The sequence below is a fragment of the Anguilla anguilla genome, chromosome 14 (genome assembly GCF_013347855.1).
Source record: "Anguilla anguilla isolate fAngAng1 chromosome 14, fAngAng1.pri, whole genome shotgun sequence".
In the NCBI taxonomy this organism is placed as follows: Eukaryota; Metazoa; Chordata; class Actinopteri; order Anguilliformes; family Anguillidae; genus Anguilla; species Anguilla anguilla.
Genome location: NC_049214.1, coordinates 10,269,176 through 10,289,458, shown reverse-complemented (window position 1 = coordinate 10,289,458; position 20,283 = coordinate 10,269,176). Strand labels below are relative to the sequence as shown.

At 42.0% G+C, this 20,283-nt stretch overlaps 1 protein-coding gene across 4 annotated transcripts in view; it reads left to right on the top strand.

Annotated features, from left to right (window-relative positions):
- fer (fer (fps/fes related) tyrosine kinase) overlaps positions 1-20,283 on the top strand; it is a 70,228-nt gene that overhangs the window by 10,233 nt on the left and 39,712 nt on the right. For 3 of the 4 annotated variants that reach the window (XM_035391655.1, XM_035391653.1, XM_035391654.1), the window contains exons 5-11: positions 96-116; positions 3,935-4,118; positions 8,489-8,626; positions 9,209-9,328; positions 9,590-9,712; positions 13,978-14,167; positions 20,014-20,109. In XM_035391655.1, the coding sequence (XP_035247546.1) occupies positions 96-116; positions 3,935-4,118; positions 8,489-8,626; positions 9,209-9,328; positions 9,590-9,712; positions 13,978-14,167; positions 20,014-20,109 (872 nt within the window). The remainder of the gene's footprint in view (positions 1-95; positions 117-3,934; positions 4,119-8,488; positions 8,627-9,208; positions 9,329-9,589; positions 9,713-13,977; positions 14,168-20,013; positions 20,110-20,283) is intronic. The other variant, XM_035391656.1, reaches the window with a different exon arrangement.

Below are 20,283 nucleotides of genomic sequence, written 5' to 3'. Positions count from 1 at the left end.
AATCTTGTTATCTGGTTCAAGAAGAACTGGTGTAGTTTTGATACAAGTCATATTTTAAATGATTCTAATACCTCCTGCTGCTCCAAAAATATCAGAGGAACAGCTTAAAACTTCAGGTGAGTCATTTCTTGTCATGAAGTGTGATGTGTATGTTTTTTGTGGAGAACGTTCTGTTGCCTTAAATTTGCATGTTTCATGTCTGTCATTACATTTACAGATGCATATATTTATTTACCATACAAATATACTATAGCCCCATAAAAGGATTATCTCTGAAATGTAATTATGGGTATCACATTAGAGACTTCTAGATGAATTTGGCGTGAAGAGCATGAAACCATCCCGTTTGCATGTGAAGTAGAAAGTTGTCTTATTCTTTTGAAAATGTTTGATGGAAGTGATGCATTTGCATGTTCACTTGTACATGTGAGTGCAGTTGATTTGTTGTGTTAAATGAATCACTTAAGATGTCAGAAAAATACATGTAAGTTTACCACCTCACAGGATCCCCAAATCTGTTGCACAATAATGTTCTTTCAGCCAAATAACCCATGCATGTAGTCTCTCCTAATTTCTATATTCCATAATCCCTCCTTCAAATTGATACTCCTAGCAATATTTTTTACATTCACATTTACATTTCAGGCGTTCAGCATATGCTCCTATCCAGAGCGATTTACACAGCTTCTGCATTTTTGCACAGTACTCATTTATACAGCATACAGCAATTATGCAGCAATTCAGGTTAAGTAGCTTGCTCAAGGCACCATCTTGCCTGGGAATCAAAACCTTTCCGGTTACAAGCCCAGTTTCGTAACCATTAAACTACTCTGCCGTGCAAATAATACACCTACGCTGTGTCAACACAGTGAAGTTTTTTAATGAGGTGGATCAATTATTGTATTGGCTGTGTCATAAAAAGGTGGTACCTTGATGTCCGAAGGGTTTTTTTGTGGTGGTGATGTTACCAGTTCAATGTAGTCATTACTCGCTTTTTAAAAATGCACTCTGGTTATGAGTGGAGATCCCTCTTTTGTTAAGTATTCATTTCTGAATTTTTACTGGGACAGCTAACAAGTACATGCATTGTGTATGCGTGTGCATGCATGCATGTGGAAGAGGGCTGTACATAGTCTGCTTTAAAGTTATGCTAATGGCATACATTTTCAAAATGTGAATGCATTCCAATAAATATTCATACTTCCATTGTCCATACTTACATGGTCTAGACTCATTTGTTTAGAAATGTTGAATAGAACATTGAAGATGTTTGTGAACCCGGACCCTAATTTTGTATCGACACACAGAATGAACAGTGAATGGATCATGGTTAATTTGAGGCTGATTATCGGCTTACTGTGATGTGGAAGTAAGCTGTGGGGTCCGGAGGCCAACCGTGTGCTCTCTGTGTACATTTTACAGTGTGAATGCTATGCTTGTTCAAATAGATGTCAGAGAAGCACACAAAACTGTGTGAGTCTACGGTCTGTTATGTTCCGAGAGAAAAAAGTCCTCGTTGTACTTAAAAAAAAAAAAAATTGTATTATTCACATCTTTATCAAAACTTCCAGCTGTAACAACCTAATAAATTCCCCCGTTGAAACCCAGCAGCCTGGGATTAGATGTTAATTACATGAAAAGGGCTCTTCAAAAAAGGAAAGGAGAAAGAATGAACTCATTTTAAAGTTATAATGTACTGTTCCAGAGAGTTCTATTCTAGAATCAGTAGGAAGGACTTTCAGGACTGTGAAGGTGGATGTTACATATATCTGGCCTGAATGATAAATGAAAACTAACATAGAGGTCTTCTGAGATTCCGCTCTTAGGGGTGATGTCCCTAAGCCTTTGTTTTCTTCTGATGTAAACAGTCTGGTATTATCAGTATGGAACACTTTCAGAATCACATGACTGAGGGCAAGCAGGTCAGAATCACACTACCGAGAGAGGAAGGCCATGAGATTAGACAATGTAAAAACTCACAGGTTTACGTTGTTCTCATTTTTACTGTGCAAAACAACATTTAGCTCATTTAAGAGATCAAGGCATACCTGATTATTTCTCTCTGTGCTGCTGGCCAAAGAAATCTCTGTACAGAGAAATCGGCAGCGAATGGTGTAAATTTTGGTGGAGGTATATGTAATATTCATGTGCACCTCCACCCTTTTTCATTTGTGAAGAACTATAATGGGCGGGTAATTTGAATTTGGATATAGCTCTGATACAAGCGAAGGGGGCGTTGACCGAACACACATCAAAGAGAGATTCGGGTAGCTGCTGTCCAGTAAACTGTATTCGCTTGCAAGCTGGCTAGAGTAGTGGGATTACTTGCTGTTCTGTGCTGTCTGTGGCCCTTTTTTTATATGGATCCATTGTCCTTGGATGAGGTTGGGGACACGGCAGGGTAGACCAGAGGCCGTGGTGAAATCACAAATCACTTAAAAACGTCAAAAAGAAAAAAAATGTCTCCTCCCCCCATTCTCTTTCACCACCAGTTTAATATAAAAAGACTAAGTGCTCGCTCCTTGTAGTCTTTAGGAAAGCTGTACCTGGAGCACTTTCAGTTGTTTGGGGCTATAGGTCTGCACTCACTACATGTAGAAATCTGGCTGAGAGCTCATTTTAATCAGGAGGACTGCTTCTCTTTTACTCTAAGTATAGTTCATTCTGTGGTGGAATTCCCCTTTAAAGAGATAAGTGATGTCATCGGTAAGTCACTGGTTACATTCCTCATCTCTTTAAGGTGAAGACTAAGGCTTCCAGAGCGCATACAGTAAAAGTTACATTTCCAAGTAAAACCTGATAGTTGGTCAACATTCCTTCTCTTTAATGTATTCATATATACTCTTTAAGAGTATTCATATATTTTCCTTTTCCCGTTCACACATTTTAGATTCTGACACTGCACAGCAGGAAATGGTCACAATCTAGACAAGCAACTTGTCCTTCCTGGTTGTCTGCCTATCTCATAAGTCCATGTATGAGTCACCAATCTTATAAATCTGATAAATCTGATAAATCTTTATATTATCACAAAAACAACAGCATGCCACGATTTTTGTCTTCTGTGAACAGTCTTCCTTCAGTCGTCACTGCTTTTATTTCATTTTCTTATGAAAACCACTTCAGTTCTCGCATTTCCTCTCCCATTCTGCTCTACCACGAGAGTGGCTGGACACCTGATCAGAAAATCTCTGAACATCTCTTTGTTCCTGTCGGGTACCCGCACTGCTATAGGAGTCTGGTGTCTGGTCTCATGCGACTCCTGCGTGTAGCGTGTGCATGCACATGTGATGACTCGGGAGCATCAGAATGTAACAGAAAATCAGAGAATAGCCTTCAAGTGTTTTCCTTTGTCTGTTTGCCAAATGGGTGGGGGGTATATATGAGCTAGTGAAATATTGTAACCCTGGTGACCCACATCCACAAGTGCGCCACTTGGCTCTGCTCCATCTTGTCTTGCTTTCACATGCTGTTGAGAAAAGAAAAAGACAAATACATTCCGGCTGTTGCCAGGGAAACTTGGCAGCATTTTTGCATGTTCAATCTGATGAGAATGTAGTGTCCATTTATATCTTCATAGTGTTTTTTTATTTATTTTAACTGGAAGTTGTACAAGTGCACAGCATCTTGGCACGTATTCTGAAGGTACAAGGTTAAAGTCACATTTTGGTATAAACATTAAAGTCCTCAATGACACTATAATTGGAGCCCCTAATAGATTACTTGTGAATCCTAAGATTTAGTGAAACTGTTAACAACTGTAACATACCTGCTAACCAACTGCAGAGCAGTGAAGGAAAGAACGTGTGATTTCTCGCGTGTATAAATGCAGGACTGAACGGAAGGCAGCCTTCCTCTTGAGCAGAACGCGTTGGATAGAAGATGCTCGGTTCACCGTTAGACCGCGTGTCCTGACGGTGGATCTCTTCCCCAGGCAAGGAGCCAGAGAAGGCACGCGAGCGCTACGACAAGGCCACCATGAAGCTCCACAACCTGCACAACCAGTACGTGCTGGCAGTGCGGGGCGCCCAGCTGCACCAGGAGCAGTACCACGACACCACCCTGCCCCTGCTGCTCGACTCCCTGCAGAAGATGCAGGAGGAGATGGTCAACGCACTGTGAGTGCCCCCCCACCCCCCACCCCCTCTCTCTTTCAGAGCTTGCCACGCCTGATGTGCTCTTAATTTGTGGCTGATCTGGAGAAGCTTTTGCTGATGTAACTCAATCAAAGACTCAACAGCATCCTTTCACTTGGGCTTTGATCCCACCGCCTCCTGGTCATGGTTTCTCCACGGTCGAAGCCCAAACTCGTTGGCCGGTCCTGGGTTACAATGTTACTGACTGTGCTGCTGCTTCAGGTTTGCGTGCCCTCTCTGTTTTGTCTGGGCTTATTTATGTTGGCCCACTGACATGGTTCATGGACTCTACCATCTAAAGTGGTGTTGCAAACACAAATTTGAGTTGGTGCTTTTATAGCCATGTCAGACGTTGGTGGAGTGTTTAAACCATTGTTCCTCCGTGGATTAATTCAAGTCCCATATTTTTGTACTTGTGGATCATTGTGATGACAGCCGATACGTTTTGGCCTTTTCTTCTCTTTAAACCCTTTTTAATCCCTTTCAGGATCTGCATTTCGTATCAGTCGTGCGAGAGAAAAGGCTTTCTGAGGAACTGATTTCTGTAATCGTATGTAGGGGAACTCATTTGCAGGGAGATAAGAAGGGATACCACATCTGTGGTAGCGCACATGTGCAACACAGACTCTCCTTAATAATACCCAACGTTGTGACTTTCTTCGTAGGGTGACCTACATTGTTTATATTGGAACACATTTCACATGCATCTGGATTTATGTGGCGTAATGTTGAAAAATACAAGAGCTGTTATTTTCACTCCACTTGTCTCACTTCTCATTTCCAGTACCCTAACAATGCTCAGCGTGCAGAATAATACAGCCTTTTTAAGTGCTTCCTTATAATACGAGACAAAAAGTCTCAGATTTCTTATTAAAGCTAAGGGATAACACTATTCGCTGACCAACCAGAGTATAAAACTAGGATGTGGTAAGGTTGGCCCAACTGTTAAACACACTTAATGGCAGATGCTGCTTCACATGAACTGAAAGTGAAAATGTTTTGGTTTTATTTCCTCGTAAAAGACCCAGTGTTAATTCTGTCTAACACCAGGGCTTGTTTGTACGCCACGTGTTTAATCTTCTCTGCTGTCGTGGGTCAGCCGCCCCCGTGACCCGCAGCTGGAGTCCTGGAGACAGCAGTGTTCTGCACTGACAGGGCTGTCCAACCATGGATGTGTTACGGTTACACATGTTACATAAGGGGCTATGCTCCCTTTTATTCACGTGTCTGTAGATGAGAATATCAATGATATTGTTACCATGCTGCAAGTCCTTTATGTACAGTTTACATTAAAATGATCTACATTTAGGTAGCATATTCTTTATTCATTTGACTAACTTACAAATGTTCAACATCTGTCTGGCTTTGATATGTGATGTTTACTGGAGTTTACTGCATGCTCAATATGCTTCTCCACTCGTGAGTGATCACTGCCAATATTAGCTTCATTTATAAATGGAAAGTGAAATAATCGGCCAGTTTGAATCGGAAATACTATGTTCAGCAAACCCTCTCAATAATGTTTCGTAAGTTCATACCATTATGTTGTTTTCACTTGTCTTTTTATAATTAGAGTGTATTTACTGTAATAATCACTGGCTTTTTTTTACACATGGTTAGCAGCAGAGTCTTATTATGTGAGAGCAGGCGTGTGCATAGTTCATAAGCTGCTGCCTGTATCAGCAGTGGTCTAACCATTGGGCCAGTCTACTAATTCAGACCCACTTCACTCATAGTTGAGGTCTAATGCTCTACTTTTTTTTGCAGATTTGATCAAACAGTTTGGTTTGGTTGTGTGTTAGGCATTCATCTGCTTATAGCAGGATGAATGTGCTGCTGTTACAGAGAGAGAGTGTGCATGTTTGTTTGTGTGTGTGTGTGTGTGCGCGCGCGTGTGTGCGCTCATGAGTGCGGGTGCGTGTGTGCGCATGTGTCCGGGTGCGTGTGTGCGCGTGTGTGCAAGCACACTATGAGAAACACAGTCTGAGTGTCCTCCTGTCTGTCGAGTGGTGTGTTCACATTGAGCAGAAATTGTCTTGACGTACATTCAAAGTTGCGTTCTTTTTGTTTCCCTAGTTTACTTGTGAGCAGTAACTGGGGTTCATCATTGCGCATGTAATGGTCTCAACAGGCCAGCCTTTGATTCGTACACAACACAAAAATTTCTTCCCCTGCTTCTGCTAGAAGCTCTACATTTCTACAAATATGTATCTTTCATTTTTCTGTTCCATCTGGCAAATCGGGCCTCTAAAATGCTAAAATTACTGGTCCTGAGCTCTGAGAAAACACCGTCAAGCCAGTGGGCAAATGGCAATGTCAAGCCCTGCTGAATGAAACCCACACTACCCTGTTAGGACTAATCCAGCTGTGTCCATTTGCTGTGTACACCTGGTCACAGTTGGATGATGATATAGCCCAGTCTCAAACTACTGCTGTCTGAGATGTAGGGTTCAGCATGCCTAACAAGTTCCTTCGGCAGTAGAACTTTTTCCATGTACAGAAACTGTATTTATTCTCACATAAAAGGCTACAGCATTTGGTATTTTTGGTATTTTCATGGGAGCTGTTCCTTTTCTGTATGTGTGACATTGTACTGAATTAAAGATTGGAATGGTCAGTGTCAAAGAAATCCCAGGGATTGGATATTTACAAAGTAAAACCTTAAGAATGTGTACCCATGACTTGTTTGTGAGACTTTGTATCAAGAGGTTATTTGTGGACGTATTAAACAGAAACAATTATAAGCATAGTAAAATATGACGTGACGTAGGAGACTGCCAGTGGAAGTGCTGGTTTACGTATTGCCTGTTTGTGAGTTGGGTGTGTGGAGCCTTTAATGCTCTCCATCCGTCCCTGTCTGTGGGCTCCTGCTTCCTGTTTGGTGCATGTACATTTTTCAGTTCATGCATAGTATAGAATACTGCGTGCTGTTGAGATTATAATGTTTGGGCTTATTGGATTTCCAAAGTGTGGTTTTCTGTTGTGTAGAGAGATAGAGGTGTATGGAGATCACATACCATTTTATCAATGGGAATATTAAACTATGTTAAGATATGTACACATAATATGGTTATACTGTTGAGTATGCATGCATGTATGTATGTATGTATGCATGCATCAGCTTTTTAGTTTAAAGTTCTGCTTGATGGCTTTTTCAACATTACAGGACATGAAATGTGAGGCGGGTGTCATTATTAAGCACATGAATGCAGATCTAGATTAATGGGTGTTGTCTGATCTGGATGGTGTGTGTTCATATTTTCTGTGTAAGCTTGCCGGGATGTATATAGGGCCTCTGGTCACAGAGGTGTTGCTGGTCAGACACATAGACCTTCTTTGTGGTTACAGGGTGGTGCCGAGCAGCTCCTCTAAGAAGTTTCATTCTTACAACTGCATTTTGCTCTTTGTTTAGTCCATATCCTGTTGTTTCTTGACTGTACAGTCTCTTGTATTTGACAGTAAGCAGACATTCTCCTTGGGGCCAGTTGTGAACTATCACATTGAAAAGATGTATAGCACATATCTGCGTTTTTGAATATGAAGGAAATGAGAGTAAAATATCTAATTATTTTTGTACAACAATTATACCACAGCATTGACACAAAAGAATATGTATGAGACTAAGAATGGGACAGTTTCTTATTGAGGCCTTGTTAAAACCAGGTAAGGAACAAAATTTAAAAAAAATTAGTTAGTCTTGAGTTTCCTCAATTTCAGAAGTGTTTTTTTTTTTGCATAAACACAATGTTAGTTTGCACAAACAGTGTTTGATACAGGGTCTTACAGGAAGGAAGCTGGGGTGGTAAAAACACATAGCCACATCAGGCTGCGGTGTTGAGGGCCAGATGACTCTAACCCACTACCTTTAAGTCTCAGGACCTTCCTGCAGTGCAGGCATCCATGTTTCTTAACATCTTTATAGAATGGGGTTCTTGAACAAAGAAGTAGATTAACATCAGTCATTTACTTAGTATTCAGCTCTGTCACAAATCATCACAGTGTGAAGTTGCGGTGGAAATGTGTTCTCACAATTACCATTCTTGGACTTTAGTTCACACTTATATTGTACTGTCCTATAAAGTATATTTTTATACTTATTTATACCGCAGTTTGTTACAGTCAAGTAATTTGATTGGACAAGAGGCATTCCATGATGGCTGATACACAGTACAACAGCACTGGAACGTCTTACTGTAACATCTCACTCTACTTTGTTTACAGTCTAATTGCTACATTGTTTAAAAAAATATATGTTTCTTGGACAACATTTTATTAATGGAATCTGAAGAAGCCAAAATATTTGGCAGAGCCAAAAACATGATACAATTTTGTCTTCTTTTTTTGTTTTTCAGGAAGGGGATTTTGGAAGAGTACAGTGAAATCACCAGCCTTTTATCTGATGAAATAGTCAAAGTTCACAAGGAGATACACACCTCCATAGAGCAAATTGACCCAGCTTCAGAGTATGAGCATTTCATTGAAGTATACAGGTATGTCTGAGTGGAGAAGGGCTTTCAAGTGCAGGTTGTGCTTACTGCAGGGAAACAGCAAATCTGCCATCTTTGTTTCTTTGAATACAGAAGTATTTCCTTAGAAGTGTAATTATAGTTCAGACAACCCCTAACAAGCATGCCTTCTGGTTGCCAAAATGTCTGACTTGAATATGGAGTAAATATGGCCTGTCAGGTCAGAAATGTTGTCAAACATTTAAAGAATTCATAATATTGCCCGGTTAAAATGTTTTTAACAACTTAAGCATGGCATTACCAAAATAAAACTGCCGCAAGCCATTAAGCCGGAGTTTTTGCCAGGTACGTAGAAGTCATGTGGCATTCTCAGCACTTCCACATTTTTATCTCCCCTTTCAGTAAATTTTTATGATTTTAAGTGAATTTTAATATTTCCGTTAATTCATTTAATTTTGAGTGTTTTTCGATATGTTGAGAAAAGGTTTGCATTCTTGAGCAGAATTTAACATGCTGCTTTAAATATGAATGAGATACTTAAATATTGCTTTCTCCCCCTTGAAGTCCGGAGTTAGATGATAGTGAATGTATAATGTCTTCAATCAGGTCTCCAGAAACCAAAGAACCAAGTGTAGAGTTTGACGTTTCACTACTGGAGGAAACTGAGAATCTTCAAGCAAATGAGATTCTGTGGAATAATTTGACAGCAGACACTTTACAAGCATTGTGAGTGATTTATTTCATTCTGAACCCGAGAAACGAAGATTTTGTTGAGCATGTATACAGTTTAAATTGCTGAAATGTAGTGTGTTCAACACAGGATATTGGGCTTTAATGTAACTGCTTGTAGATATTTCAGAATTTTCACCTTTTCCCCACAACCAAGTACCAACATGAATTATTGTACAGAAGGAATCTATTTTTGATCTTGTACTGTACTGTATTTGCTGATTGTTTTCGGAGTTAATACTGTGGTGTGTTTCTCAGGTTGAAATCCACATTGGACGAGCTTGCCCTCACCCAGCAGAGTCTGCACAGCAAAGAGGATCTGGTGCAAGACTTGGAGAACAAGATCGAGGAGGCCTCCAAATCATGGGAGAAGAAGTCAGAGTATGTTCATTTTAATGTGCACCTTTTTATATTTGATTAAAAATGAAGAATAACTTTTTACATTATAATTTATGGGTTGTGATATTTTAGGTCCCTCCAAAATTCGGTATTTTGTCATTTGGAAAAACGCCATTGTTCTGGACACACCCATCATGTATTGGCCTCGTGTGCAATCTCACTTCTTGGACCCATTTGTAAACATAACAGAAGATTAAACCCAGGGGTTTCAGTTAAGGACGTATTGACATATTGAGGCTTATGGCAAGCACATCCAGTGCACGTGAATAAATAGAACAGGCCACATTTAAAGGATTGTTATTAACCAAAAAAAAAAAAAAACCGAAGTCGATGGAAGGTCTGATATCAGCAGTGAAACAGGCAATACAAATTAAAACTGGCAATACAAATACAAATCAAAGAGGCTACATGAATGTGTGAGCAGATGCATGTAGAACAGATGGTAATATGAGCAGATGCATGTATGCATTCAAATATTTATGAAACTATGTGCATACTCGCTGAGTTCAAATCTAATGCTGAAAATAAATGAAATTGAACCAAAACAAAGGCAGGTGCATAATTTGAATAAGTACTTAATGTTAATTAAACATGCAATCTTCAACTTGTGTGCGTCTTCAGTGTATAGATTGTACATAAGAATTTTGAGAAAATGGCTAAATGTGCGATAAATGTTAAGCAAAAGGGAACACAGCAACATACCTAGATTAATAGCCAGTGTTTAGTGCTTTGTGACTAGTATTCATTGAGTGTGAATGAGTAGGCATGCAAACAGATCTTAGGCCTAGTCCACACCGCTTACCTCACGTGTGCGTGACGGTCGCGGAACCTCTTGCTTTTCATTTCGGCGCCCATGCTAACAGGTTAGAGCAGCCACACAGCCTGTGTGAGACTCCGCGTCTGAGGTGCGGCTCAAGCCTCGCTGCAGCGGCGCGTCATCTCGAGTTCCGGCATGGAGCCTATTTTTCACCCGTGAAGCGCGCGGTTGTCAGCAAAAATAGACAGTGAATAGAGCTGTTGATATGTCACAGATGAAACCATTTTAGCAGTTTTTTATGTATTTATTTTTATTATTATTATTATTATTATTATTATTACTTTTTACAATTGAGCACACGCTTCTTAACCTTTTCTGTCGAAACTAAATATAAATTAAATTTATAATGAAATGAAATCAAACATTCTATTATTGATGGCCATTATCAAAGGCAAACTCAATGTAGAAAGATAGGGCTGGCTGTAGCAGCGCCGCAGCAGCAACGCTAGCGGTGTGGACACAGGCATGCATCCAGGCTGTAGCAGTTCAGCGAGGTCGACCTCATGCAAGCGTGAGGTAAGCGGTGTGGACCGGGCCTTAGTCTGTCACGCAAAGTGCCTTGTTTCTAAACGAACATTTGTAGTCCTGTTTAGCCATTACCTTATGGTCTGTTGGTATATCTTTTTTTAAGATTACAAACGAAGGGAGGAAAAATGCTGGAATGGACGTGTGTGTAGTGTGTCTAATTGGCTGGTCACATCGGATAGAATTCATTCATTGTCTCCAGTGAAAAATTTGCTTGGTAGTGAACTCAGCTGGCTGGCAGGACCTTTTTCTTTTTTGCTGAATTCTTTTTACACTAGAGCCAAGCAACGTAACCGTGAAGTAGATTTATGTTTAAACAATGGTGCGGAAGTAATCTCAAGTCATTTTACTGTCCCTAGATAAATCCCCTTGAGAACAACCTTAGTTTTGGAGGCGTTCTATTGGGGTCATGCAAGGTGGAGAGACAATGATTTATTTGATTTATTTAGCCAATTATACAAGGGGGTGATTAGTAGACGGGTTGAGGGAACCGGGTTGGGGATAAGGCCAGGACACCAGACAACCTCTTGCTGTTTCATGACCGAAGTAACTCAGGGCCTTGTTTAACATCGTATTCAAAAGCCCAGGGTTTTCTGAGGAAGTTTCTCTTCCAGCCGGGTCCACCAACAACCTGCTTTTCCTGCGAAATCCTCCCATCCAATTACTAAACAAGCCTGGCCCTGCTTACTTTCAGCCATTTTGCTGGAGAGGAGGGTGACCGGGTGGTATTAGTGATCAAAGCCAAGCGAACAACTTAAACTTTCCTGCTTTTATAAACTGGTGCCCCTATTCTTGTCTAATTTGCTATTCTCATTACCACAGAAGCTATTTTCGCATGAATTGACGGAAGGTTCTGGAAAAAGCATAGCTGTGATGCTGGTGATAAAATCAGGGGTTTGTGAATTTTGCAGGGATGAGATATGCAAACTTTGGACCTAATAAAAACATAAAGACGCTTAGACATAAGCGTCTTTATGTTTTTATTAGGTCCAAAGTTTTCATATTTCATCCCTGCAGGAGGATTTGCCAGTGCTTGTTATGTATCCTGGTTATCGGTCACCAGTTTTTGGCTTTATGTCAGAACCTGGCTGCAAGGTAGAATGGATAGGTTTAATTATATTCTGAGTCTTATTTTAGCCATTTAACTTTACAACAATCCTTCAATTATTCATGGAAACATTTGGGGAAAGCCAGGAGCAATAAATGTATGTCTCGTATGAGAAGATAAATGTGCAAATAAAAAAACCGGAAAATGTCAAAAGGAAGGCTTTCAGCTTCAGCAACAACTGGAATTACATATTCAGCGATCATTCATGATCAATGTTCCAAGCAGCCAGTTTGAATACAGCCGACAAAAGTATCACGGTGTGACACGCTGCACTTTCTCCTTATCTGAAACGAAGAGCGGATTAGGTGGACTCTGCTCCGTAAATGGCTGGGAAGCGTTTGATCCCGTGTCTGTTTTCCCATCGCATTCCTGCCACTGGACGGGGAAGGCCCGGGAGGAGGGACCTTATTTGGATGTTTTCCCAAGTCATGCGTGTTACTGTCCCGACACCCGAATTAGCTCCGACTGAGGGAGCGGGCGCTGACTGAGCGGCGCTCGGTGCCGGAACGTGGCGAGCTGCTCGGCTGCGTTCGGGCGGGGAGCCTGACGGTGCCCGGGCTCGGGCCGGCTGCATTTTTTTACGGTCTGCTGAGTAATCCTTCATGAAAGGGCAAGATGTTGGCACAGTCGACTCTGGTTGTCTGTCTGTACGTTTACATTAGTAAATTAGTCGTTTTTTTGTTTGCAGGCATTAGCGCATACTCCTCAGCCAACTTTTCATGTTGATATTTTGAGGAGGGAAATGAAAGAGAATTTTAAAAGGCACTTACTCACTGTACGATTTTTTTTATCCAGTGAAGTGTACACCTCTGTTCACGCATCCTAGCTTTTCTGTAAAGTGACAAGGTCTAGGCTCCAAAACACCCCTGACAAGCTGCAATACTACAATTAACCAGCAGCCCTTTAGAATAACCAGATGTAGCCACTGATATAAATGAATTATTATGGTGAAACAACAGAGCTGTTAAACAAGTAGAGCTGTTAAAATGGTTGGCCTCCTCTCAGGCCACGTGTCCATGATTTCAGTATTGTCAAATAATCTTGTCTGAACTTCAGCCATGTGTGTTCTATCAAATTAAGCTTAAACTTTGAGTGTGTTGGTTTTATAACAAATGGCAAAGAGAAAATGTCCTGTGACATTTGAACTTGATCTATACTTGGCAATAGTCCTTAGAAAAATCGAATGTCATTTTATTTGTTGTTCTTCTCTTGTGTACAGAGTGGCTCTTTGATTTATATTCACATATTGAGGAAACATGCCCCCTAGTGGAAAAGCGATGCCTCGTTTTCTTTAGGATTTCTATTGGTGTAGGAAGTTGACATGGAATATTGTACAAATGTAGGGTAATCCTTTTGTAGCTTACTATTCCATATATTTTCAGCCTATTGCAGCTAGCTATTTTGTGTTTTTATTTTGTTATTTAAACACACATGATTAGCTTTGGCTCATTAGTATATTTTGCTGCCCAGCCTGTTTTGAACTGCTAATATTGTGCATGTCACAACAAATGATATATTAACATGGAATTATTGGTAATCTCATTGATTGGAAGGTATTGGTGCTGGCCCTTAACTCTGATTTTAGTTCTGACCTGAGTGCACACGCATTCATTTCTAAGATGTTTTGAGCATCCGGGCAGGTGATGATCTTAGCTGAGGTCTCATTGACTACCACAGTGAAGTGCAATGTTTCACTGTCAGCTAAATTGTAAGCGCACAGTCATTTAAAGATGTTTTGAGCACTGGACAGGTGTATGGGTGAACTGAACAGAGGCTCGCTCTGGTTGTGTCTCTCAGTGCGGTGCTGCTGCTGAGTCAGAAGCAGTCCCTGGAGGAGCTGAGACAGACGGTGCAGCTGCTGCGCTGTACGGAGGCCAAGCTGACTGCGCAGAAGGACCTGCTGGACCAGAAGATGCAGGAGAACGAGGGCAAGGAGCCACCCCCTGTGGTGAACTACGAGGAGGACGCCCGCTCCGTCAACTCTATGGTGAGTGCACCTGCTCTATCAACTCTATGGTGAGTGCACCTGCTCTATGAGCTCTGTGATGACTGCACCCGCTGTGTCAACTCTATGGTGAGTGTTCCCACTCTATCAACTCTATGTTGAGTGCACTCATTCTATTAACTCTATGGTGAGTGCACCCACTCTATTAACTCCATGATGACTGCACCTGCTCTGTCAGCTCTGGTGACTGCAGTGCATCCATTCGGTCAACTGTCTGGTCAGTGTGCAATTTACCGAACCTTTTCAGCTTGTCATTTGCTTATTTTTTATTATTATCTGGTATGCATGTGCATTTGGCACTTAACATGGTCAAGTGTTTAAGATTGAAAACCCAGGATTAGCATTATCAGGAAACACAAAGCAAGCTTGTTTATTGAATTACCCAGACCCTGCAAATCTGTCACATTCTGTTCAAGCTAGGTATAATTAGAGGGATATGCATTACTGCATTGCAGCTTTGGCTGTCCTTTATTTGAACTATTTATTTGTTTTTAAAGTCTTTTCTGAATAGGACAGTCCTAAATCTAGAATTTGCACCCACCTTTTTGGAGCTATGAAGTAGCCTGTTAAACTGCTGTTCCAACATACTCCATTATATATTTATACTCCAGTAAATATATACTTTTTTCTCTCAACACCTACTGCGTTTTAAGACCAGGTGTGCAGACTTAAAGCTGTCATTCATTAAAATGGATTATATACTTTATGTCTCCCATCTTGATGTCATTGCTGTATTCTCCATCCATTTGGGAGAGCAGATGATCATGCGTGTGCTCCTGCTGCTGCTTTTCACTGCATAGACCACCAGCTCAGCTGGGCAGTCTTTGCACTGAAAGACCACTCTTTACACACAGCTGGTGTAGACATACTGCAGGCACCCAGTCCAGTAAAGGACTAGTTTTTCCAGCTGGATACATCCCTGGGAGACGTTTGTAGACCTTTGTGGTTTTTCATGTCTTCTTCTGTGGAAAATCAGGGGAATGAAAAGACACTAAAATCTACAGAAGTATACTTTCTAAGGGCCCAGACCATATTTCTATGGTCTTGGGTCATGACCTTTTCCACACGAAAGACTGTCGACCATCTTTGGTGTAGGGAAACAGCCCCTGTATTTAAATGACCATTATGTGTGTGAAACTGTGAACCGCCTACCTTTTACACCGTGTCTCGCATTTCATGCCCTTGTGACCTTTTCCGGTTTGGGACACTGCCCATAGGGAAGAAAGGAGCGCAGTAAAGACTGAGAAGGCCTACCAGTAATTTACTACACGGCAAATTCTTTGTGAACCGCTTTTAACAGCTGTGCGTATGTTTGGGATTTTAACGTTTTTGCTTTCTTAATGAGCAGTGTGTACACACTGGCCTGCACTGTGCAATCACTCCTCGTGTCATCTGTCTTTTTCAAGCACCTCTCAGCAACTGACATCTAATTAATTGCTTTTGCTAACTTTGCCAACGACTTGCTTAATTACTTAATTAGAAAAAAAATCCTTAATTACAGAGTGATTCATTTGTTTTCAGCTAAACATTACGGTCGTCATCTGTAAATATTCATTGACTTTGAGGAAGCTGTCTGCTAAGCAACACAACCGCTTCAGAGTTGGACGAATTTAACCCCAATCTTAACAGCAAGGGAACCTGGGTTCAAGCCCTGGTATTGATTAGTGGAGTTTAATTTAGGGTTACAGAAAGAGTATTTTCACCTTCACAGCCTGTATGAAGGTGGCCGTATGAAGTTCAGGTAATCAATCTGCAAAGAAAGTCTCGTTTCACCTCCAACACAGAAGCTCATTCTTCTTAGCTCATGTGATTGATAATTGTGAAATTACTCCCCACATCAATTTGTAATGCTCCAAAAGTGCTTAATGAAACACAGTAGTTCTCTTGAGTGTTTCATCTGGGCTCTCAACATAAAGCCAACTGTGGTAAACACGTGTTTTTTTCATATTTTGATTAAAATTAAAGCATGTACTAGTTTACTCCATTTGGACCTTGCTGAGACCTCTTGCTGAGACCAAGGACCACAATGGAAATTAGTCTGTGACTTTTTGTGCTATCCTTGATAATTTTAGGATGCATGACTTGCTGTAACATGTGTTTTAATAATTGTCAAATAAACTAAACTAAACTAAACTAAAGACCTATTTGTGTAAGCTTTGGTAGGATGATCGTAGGTGTAGGGCGCGTCGGTCACGAAAGGCACTCTAAACAATTCCTGTAATGGCAGGTAGAGGGCAGTGTGGATACACTTTTCTGTCTGACTTTTCTTGAATGGAGGGAGAGCACAACAATCCTCGCTCACTATTTGTACTCGTAATTCCAGGAAAATGCAATGTCCTAGGAAATAATTATTAAATATTCTAAGACTTGAATTTTGTAATTCTCAACTTTTCCCACAAGTTCTCTGACTGTGTGGTATTAATCCACATATGCTGTTGTACATATTAAGGTGTGTGTGTTCCTGTCTGTGTGTGTGTATGATTTGACGGCATTCTGTGATGTCTGCTTTCAGAGGGTGATAAAATGTTATGGTGTCATTGCATTAATTGATTTAATGGAGGAAGTTGACTGGAAGCCTGCCTTTACATCTGTAGCAGATGTCCGCGCACGTTTGTATATGCGAGACGTCGGCTGAGGTCATTTCAGTGAACCCTTAAAAAGCAGCTTTGCGTCACATGCATAATCATGTGACCAAATGATGGTCACACGATTATCTGGTTCAAACTGAAGTACTGATAGATGATAAATGTAGACATAAAATGTAGGCCTAATTGTGCTCCGTTCTCACGACATTATTTTTCCCACTCTGTAGAGCTGTGGAATAAGTAAGAAAGGTTCTGGGCGTGTCTCTCTGTAGCCACGGAGTCGAGCACAGTTAACAGTATTAGCAGCCCGTTGCCGCGGTACAGAGAAAAAGGAATACGGATAATTAGTCTATTAAAGGCAATAAAGCGGCTGGGAGGTTTGAGGGGAGCGCTGCATCCAGCTTCCTGTTCCTGACAGGTCTGAAGGACGGTAACGACACCGCCGAGAGCCTTTAGCCCGCGCGCGAGGAGCGGAGGCAGCGCTCAGCCCCCCCACCCCTCGCCGCGCGTCAGTCAGGGAGAGCTCATCGGTATGCGCGCGCGGCCCCCCGGCCGCGACTCTGCGACGTTCGGAGGCGGCCGTTTAGCCGCCGCTAATCCTCGGGGCTCGTTTGCGCGCGGACCCTCCTTTATCTTGTCATTACCTGAGCTTCGCGACGCGAGATCGTCAAACACCCCCGCCCCCGCCACCAAAGCCAGGAATCGACCTACCGCAGGGCGGGCGCAGCCTTCCGTATCCATGGCGATGGCGCCAACAGCCCCAAACTAGCCGCTTAAGCCCGTGGACATAAAAAAAAAAAAATCGGCCTGTCGTACGGACACAGATGTGTTATCTCGGAGAGGCCGCTCCGGCCTGATCCGGCACGTTCCGGTTCAGTCTGTGCCGGAGACCTGGGGTGAGTGGAGGCCTGTATCCATGCTGGCGACTGGATGGGTGAGCTGCACGGGTGCGCTCCAGGTCAGGGATTTGGCCCACTGGCTTCACACCATTTCTATGGTCAGTGTTATTTTACCCGCCCGTACTTTTAGAACACTGATGAGGATTAGAAGAAGGCTGATGGAAAAAGCTTGATTCTTTAATTTGCACATATTGGATACAATATAATATTATTTGTTCTTTTTTTTTGAATTTTTTTTCTGACAGACTTTTAAGGCTGTGAGTGAATCCGCTATGAAAGTCGGTGCAAAATTTTATTGGACAGGATAAAAATATTTTCGCACTTGTAATGTACCAACAGCCTGCCTCCGACGGGTTGAAACAGCTAGTTTCTCTGATTCTGTGTGTACTGCCGGTTGATTTAATAAGCGGTATTAATGTGACAAGAAGCGCTTTGTCATTTGAATTCATAACACGCAATTCCTCACACCCACACCCGCCAGCACCCCCCCCTCCAGAGCATCTGCCAGCCACTGCCCCCCCCCCCCTTCCCCGCACCCCCCCCCCCCCCCGGCCTCCCCCCACCACAGCATCCGCCAGCACCCCCGCCCAGTCTACCGCACTGGGTGAAACCAACCCTAGTGACGCCACTGCGCCCAAGCTGCCCACCTATTGTTTCTTTCCAGCCCACCCTAATATAGCAGGCTAAAACCTGCCCTGACCAACAGTGTCATACCATATACAGTACCAGTGTACTAATGTGCATGCAGAAACTAATAATGATCTGTAACATCAGTGTTACGCCATACTGTGTCAGTGATTATCTGGAGCCAAGCAGTGATTCATCACCACAACATGAACCTGCATCATACTGTTATAATCGGAGTGAGTATAAACAGTTGTGGTGTGTGTGTGTGGTGTACAAAATGTGGAGTTACAGCATATGTTTGGCTTGTTTCCTGGAACCTTTTCGCTCATTATCTGTAGATTATGAATGACTATTTGGTTATTTTTAACATGCTAGTGTAAAGATGCATCGTATTTTAAGTTGGCCCAGTTTTCATGTGACCTGAAGCTGTTGCAAAGTGTGCACTTGTGTCCATAAATAGAGATGGACTGGGAATTGTTGTATACGTTAGTTTACAACAGGGTTGGCTGTAACCCTGCGTGAAATAACAGCGATCTGCATCTGTGATATGGATCTGGTGCAGAAACAGCCTCAGGAGACACGACTGTAGTCTCTCCCTTTGGTCCCCTGTATTTTTCATGAATAAGTGATCAGATGTATACAGTGCAGTGTGTGTGAGTTTGTTGGGCAATGTTTTAGTGCTTGAGGGTCCATTGCTCAGTGTTCAGTGTGATCATTTATGAGCTTGGGCTGATTTCCCACCTACCTTTGCATTGCAGTTTTTACAGGGATCAGTGGGCCGGTTTACAATGTTAACTGTTGGCTTTAAGTCTTTGGCTTAGTCAGCATCTCACTTAGTCCTGCTAAGGCTGAGAGATTTGAACCTGCAACCACTAAAACCCCAGATCCTCATTCGTCATTCTACGCTGCCTCCCATATTCTTCTTCTCGGGTGGGATCTGGCGTGACGTCGGTGGCCATCATTGCCAGTTAGGGAAAATGGCGGAAGAACACAGGAGCTTCCTGACCGCATGCTTTATTTCCTGGCTATGCTTTCTGGGTTTATGGCCCCTAGTGGAAAAGCAGCGGTTGCTGACTGCAGAGCATCACGGCGAGGTGGTGAAGGTATTTGCACAACAGTGCTGGTTCAGCATCTTGTAACAGCATTGTTTGCACGGCACTGGTCAGATTTCACACCCTGCATTATGTTGCTTTAACATTTTCATTAGAAAGGATGTAACTGTGTTTCCCCCGATCTACCTAAGACACTGCAGCTTTTTTTTCTTCTTTGGGATACATTGGTTTCTTGACCTTTCTTACCTTGTGGAATTTGTATTTGCAGTTCTCCACTGAGAGAGACCACTTCCACAATATGCTAGTTGATCCTGCAGCATAATTGCAATAATTGTATTTGAGGACATCCCCATGATAGTGATGGATTGTAGATTTTAACGTAATGAGGGATTGTACAGTGTGAGCTGTAATCATATGCTTTTATGTTATCATATGCTTTTAGCAACTTGCTTATTTGAACCAATCTTAATGGTAAAAAGCAAAAACCTTATGTGTTCAGTCGAGTTAGTAATTGGCAGCTCATTCTCGCTGCTTTATGGGGTTAATGAAAGCTAACCCTTACATCGCTCATGTACTGCCCTGTGTTCATTTGATGTTTCAGCACTGTCTGACTGGCTTCATGTCTACAGCACAAAACCCCTAGCATCTTGTTTATTTTCCCTTAGGACAAAGGAAAAGACAGGATATCAAAATTTGACACCATACGTCATTCAATTGCCGGCATCATTCGCTCTCCAAAGTCAGTGCTGGGCTCCTCCTCGGTAAGTACCTCAGTCTCAGTCGCCTGCATAATGCCATGCCTTTGGCTCTGTCTCTTAGGGACTGTGTACTCTAAGCCTGTGAGGATATTCCTCCTTCAAACAAAGTTTTATGCTGGGAGAACCTGTTTAGCCTTTGGCTGCTTGAAAGAAGGCTTTCAAAGTTGACACAGACTT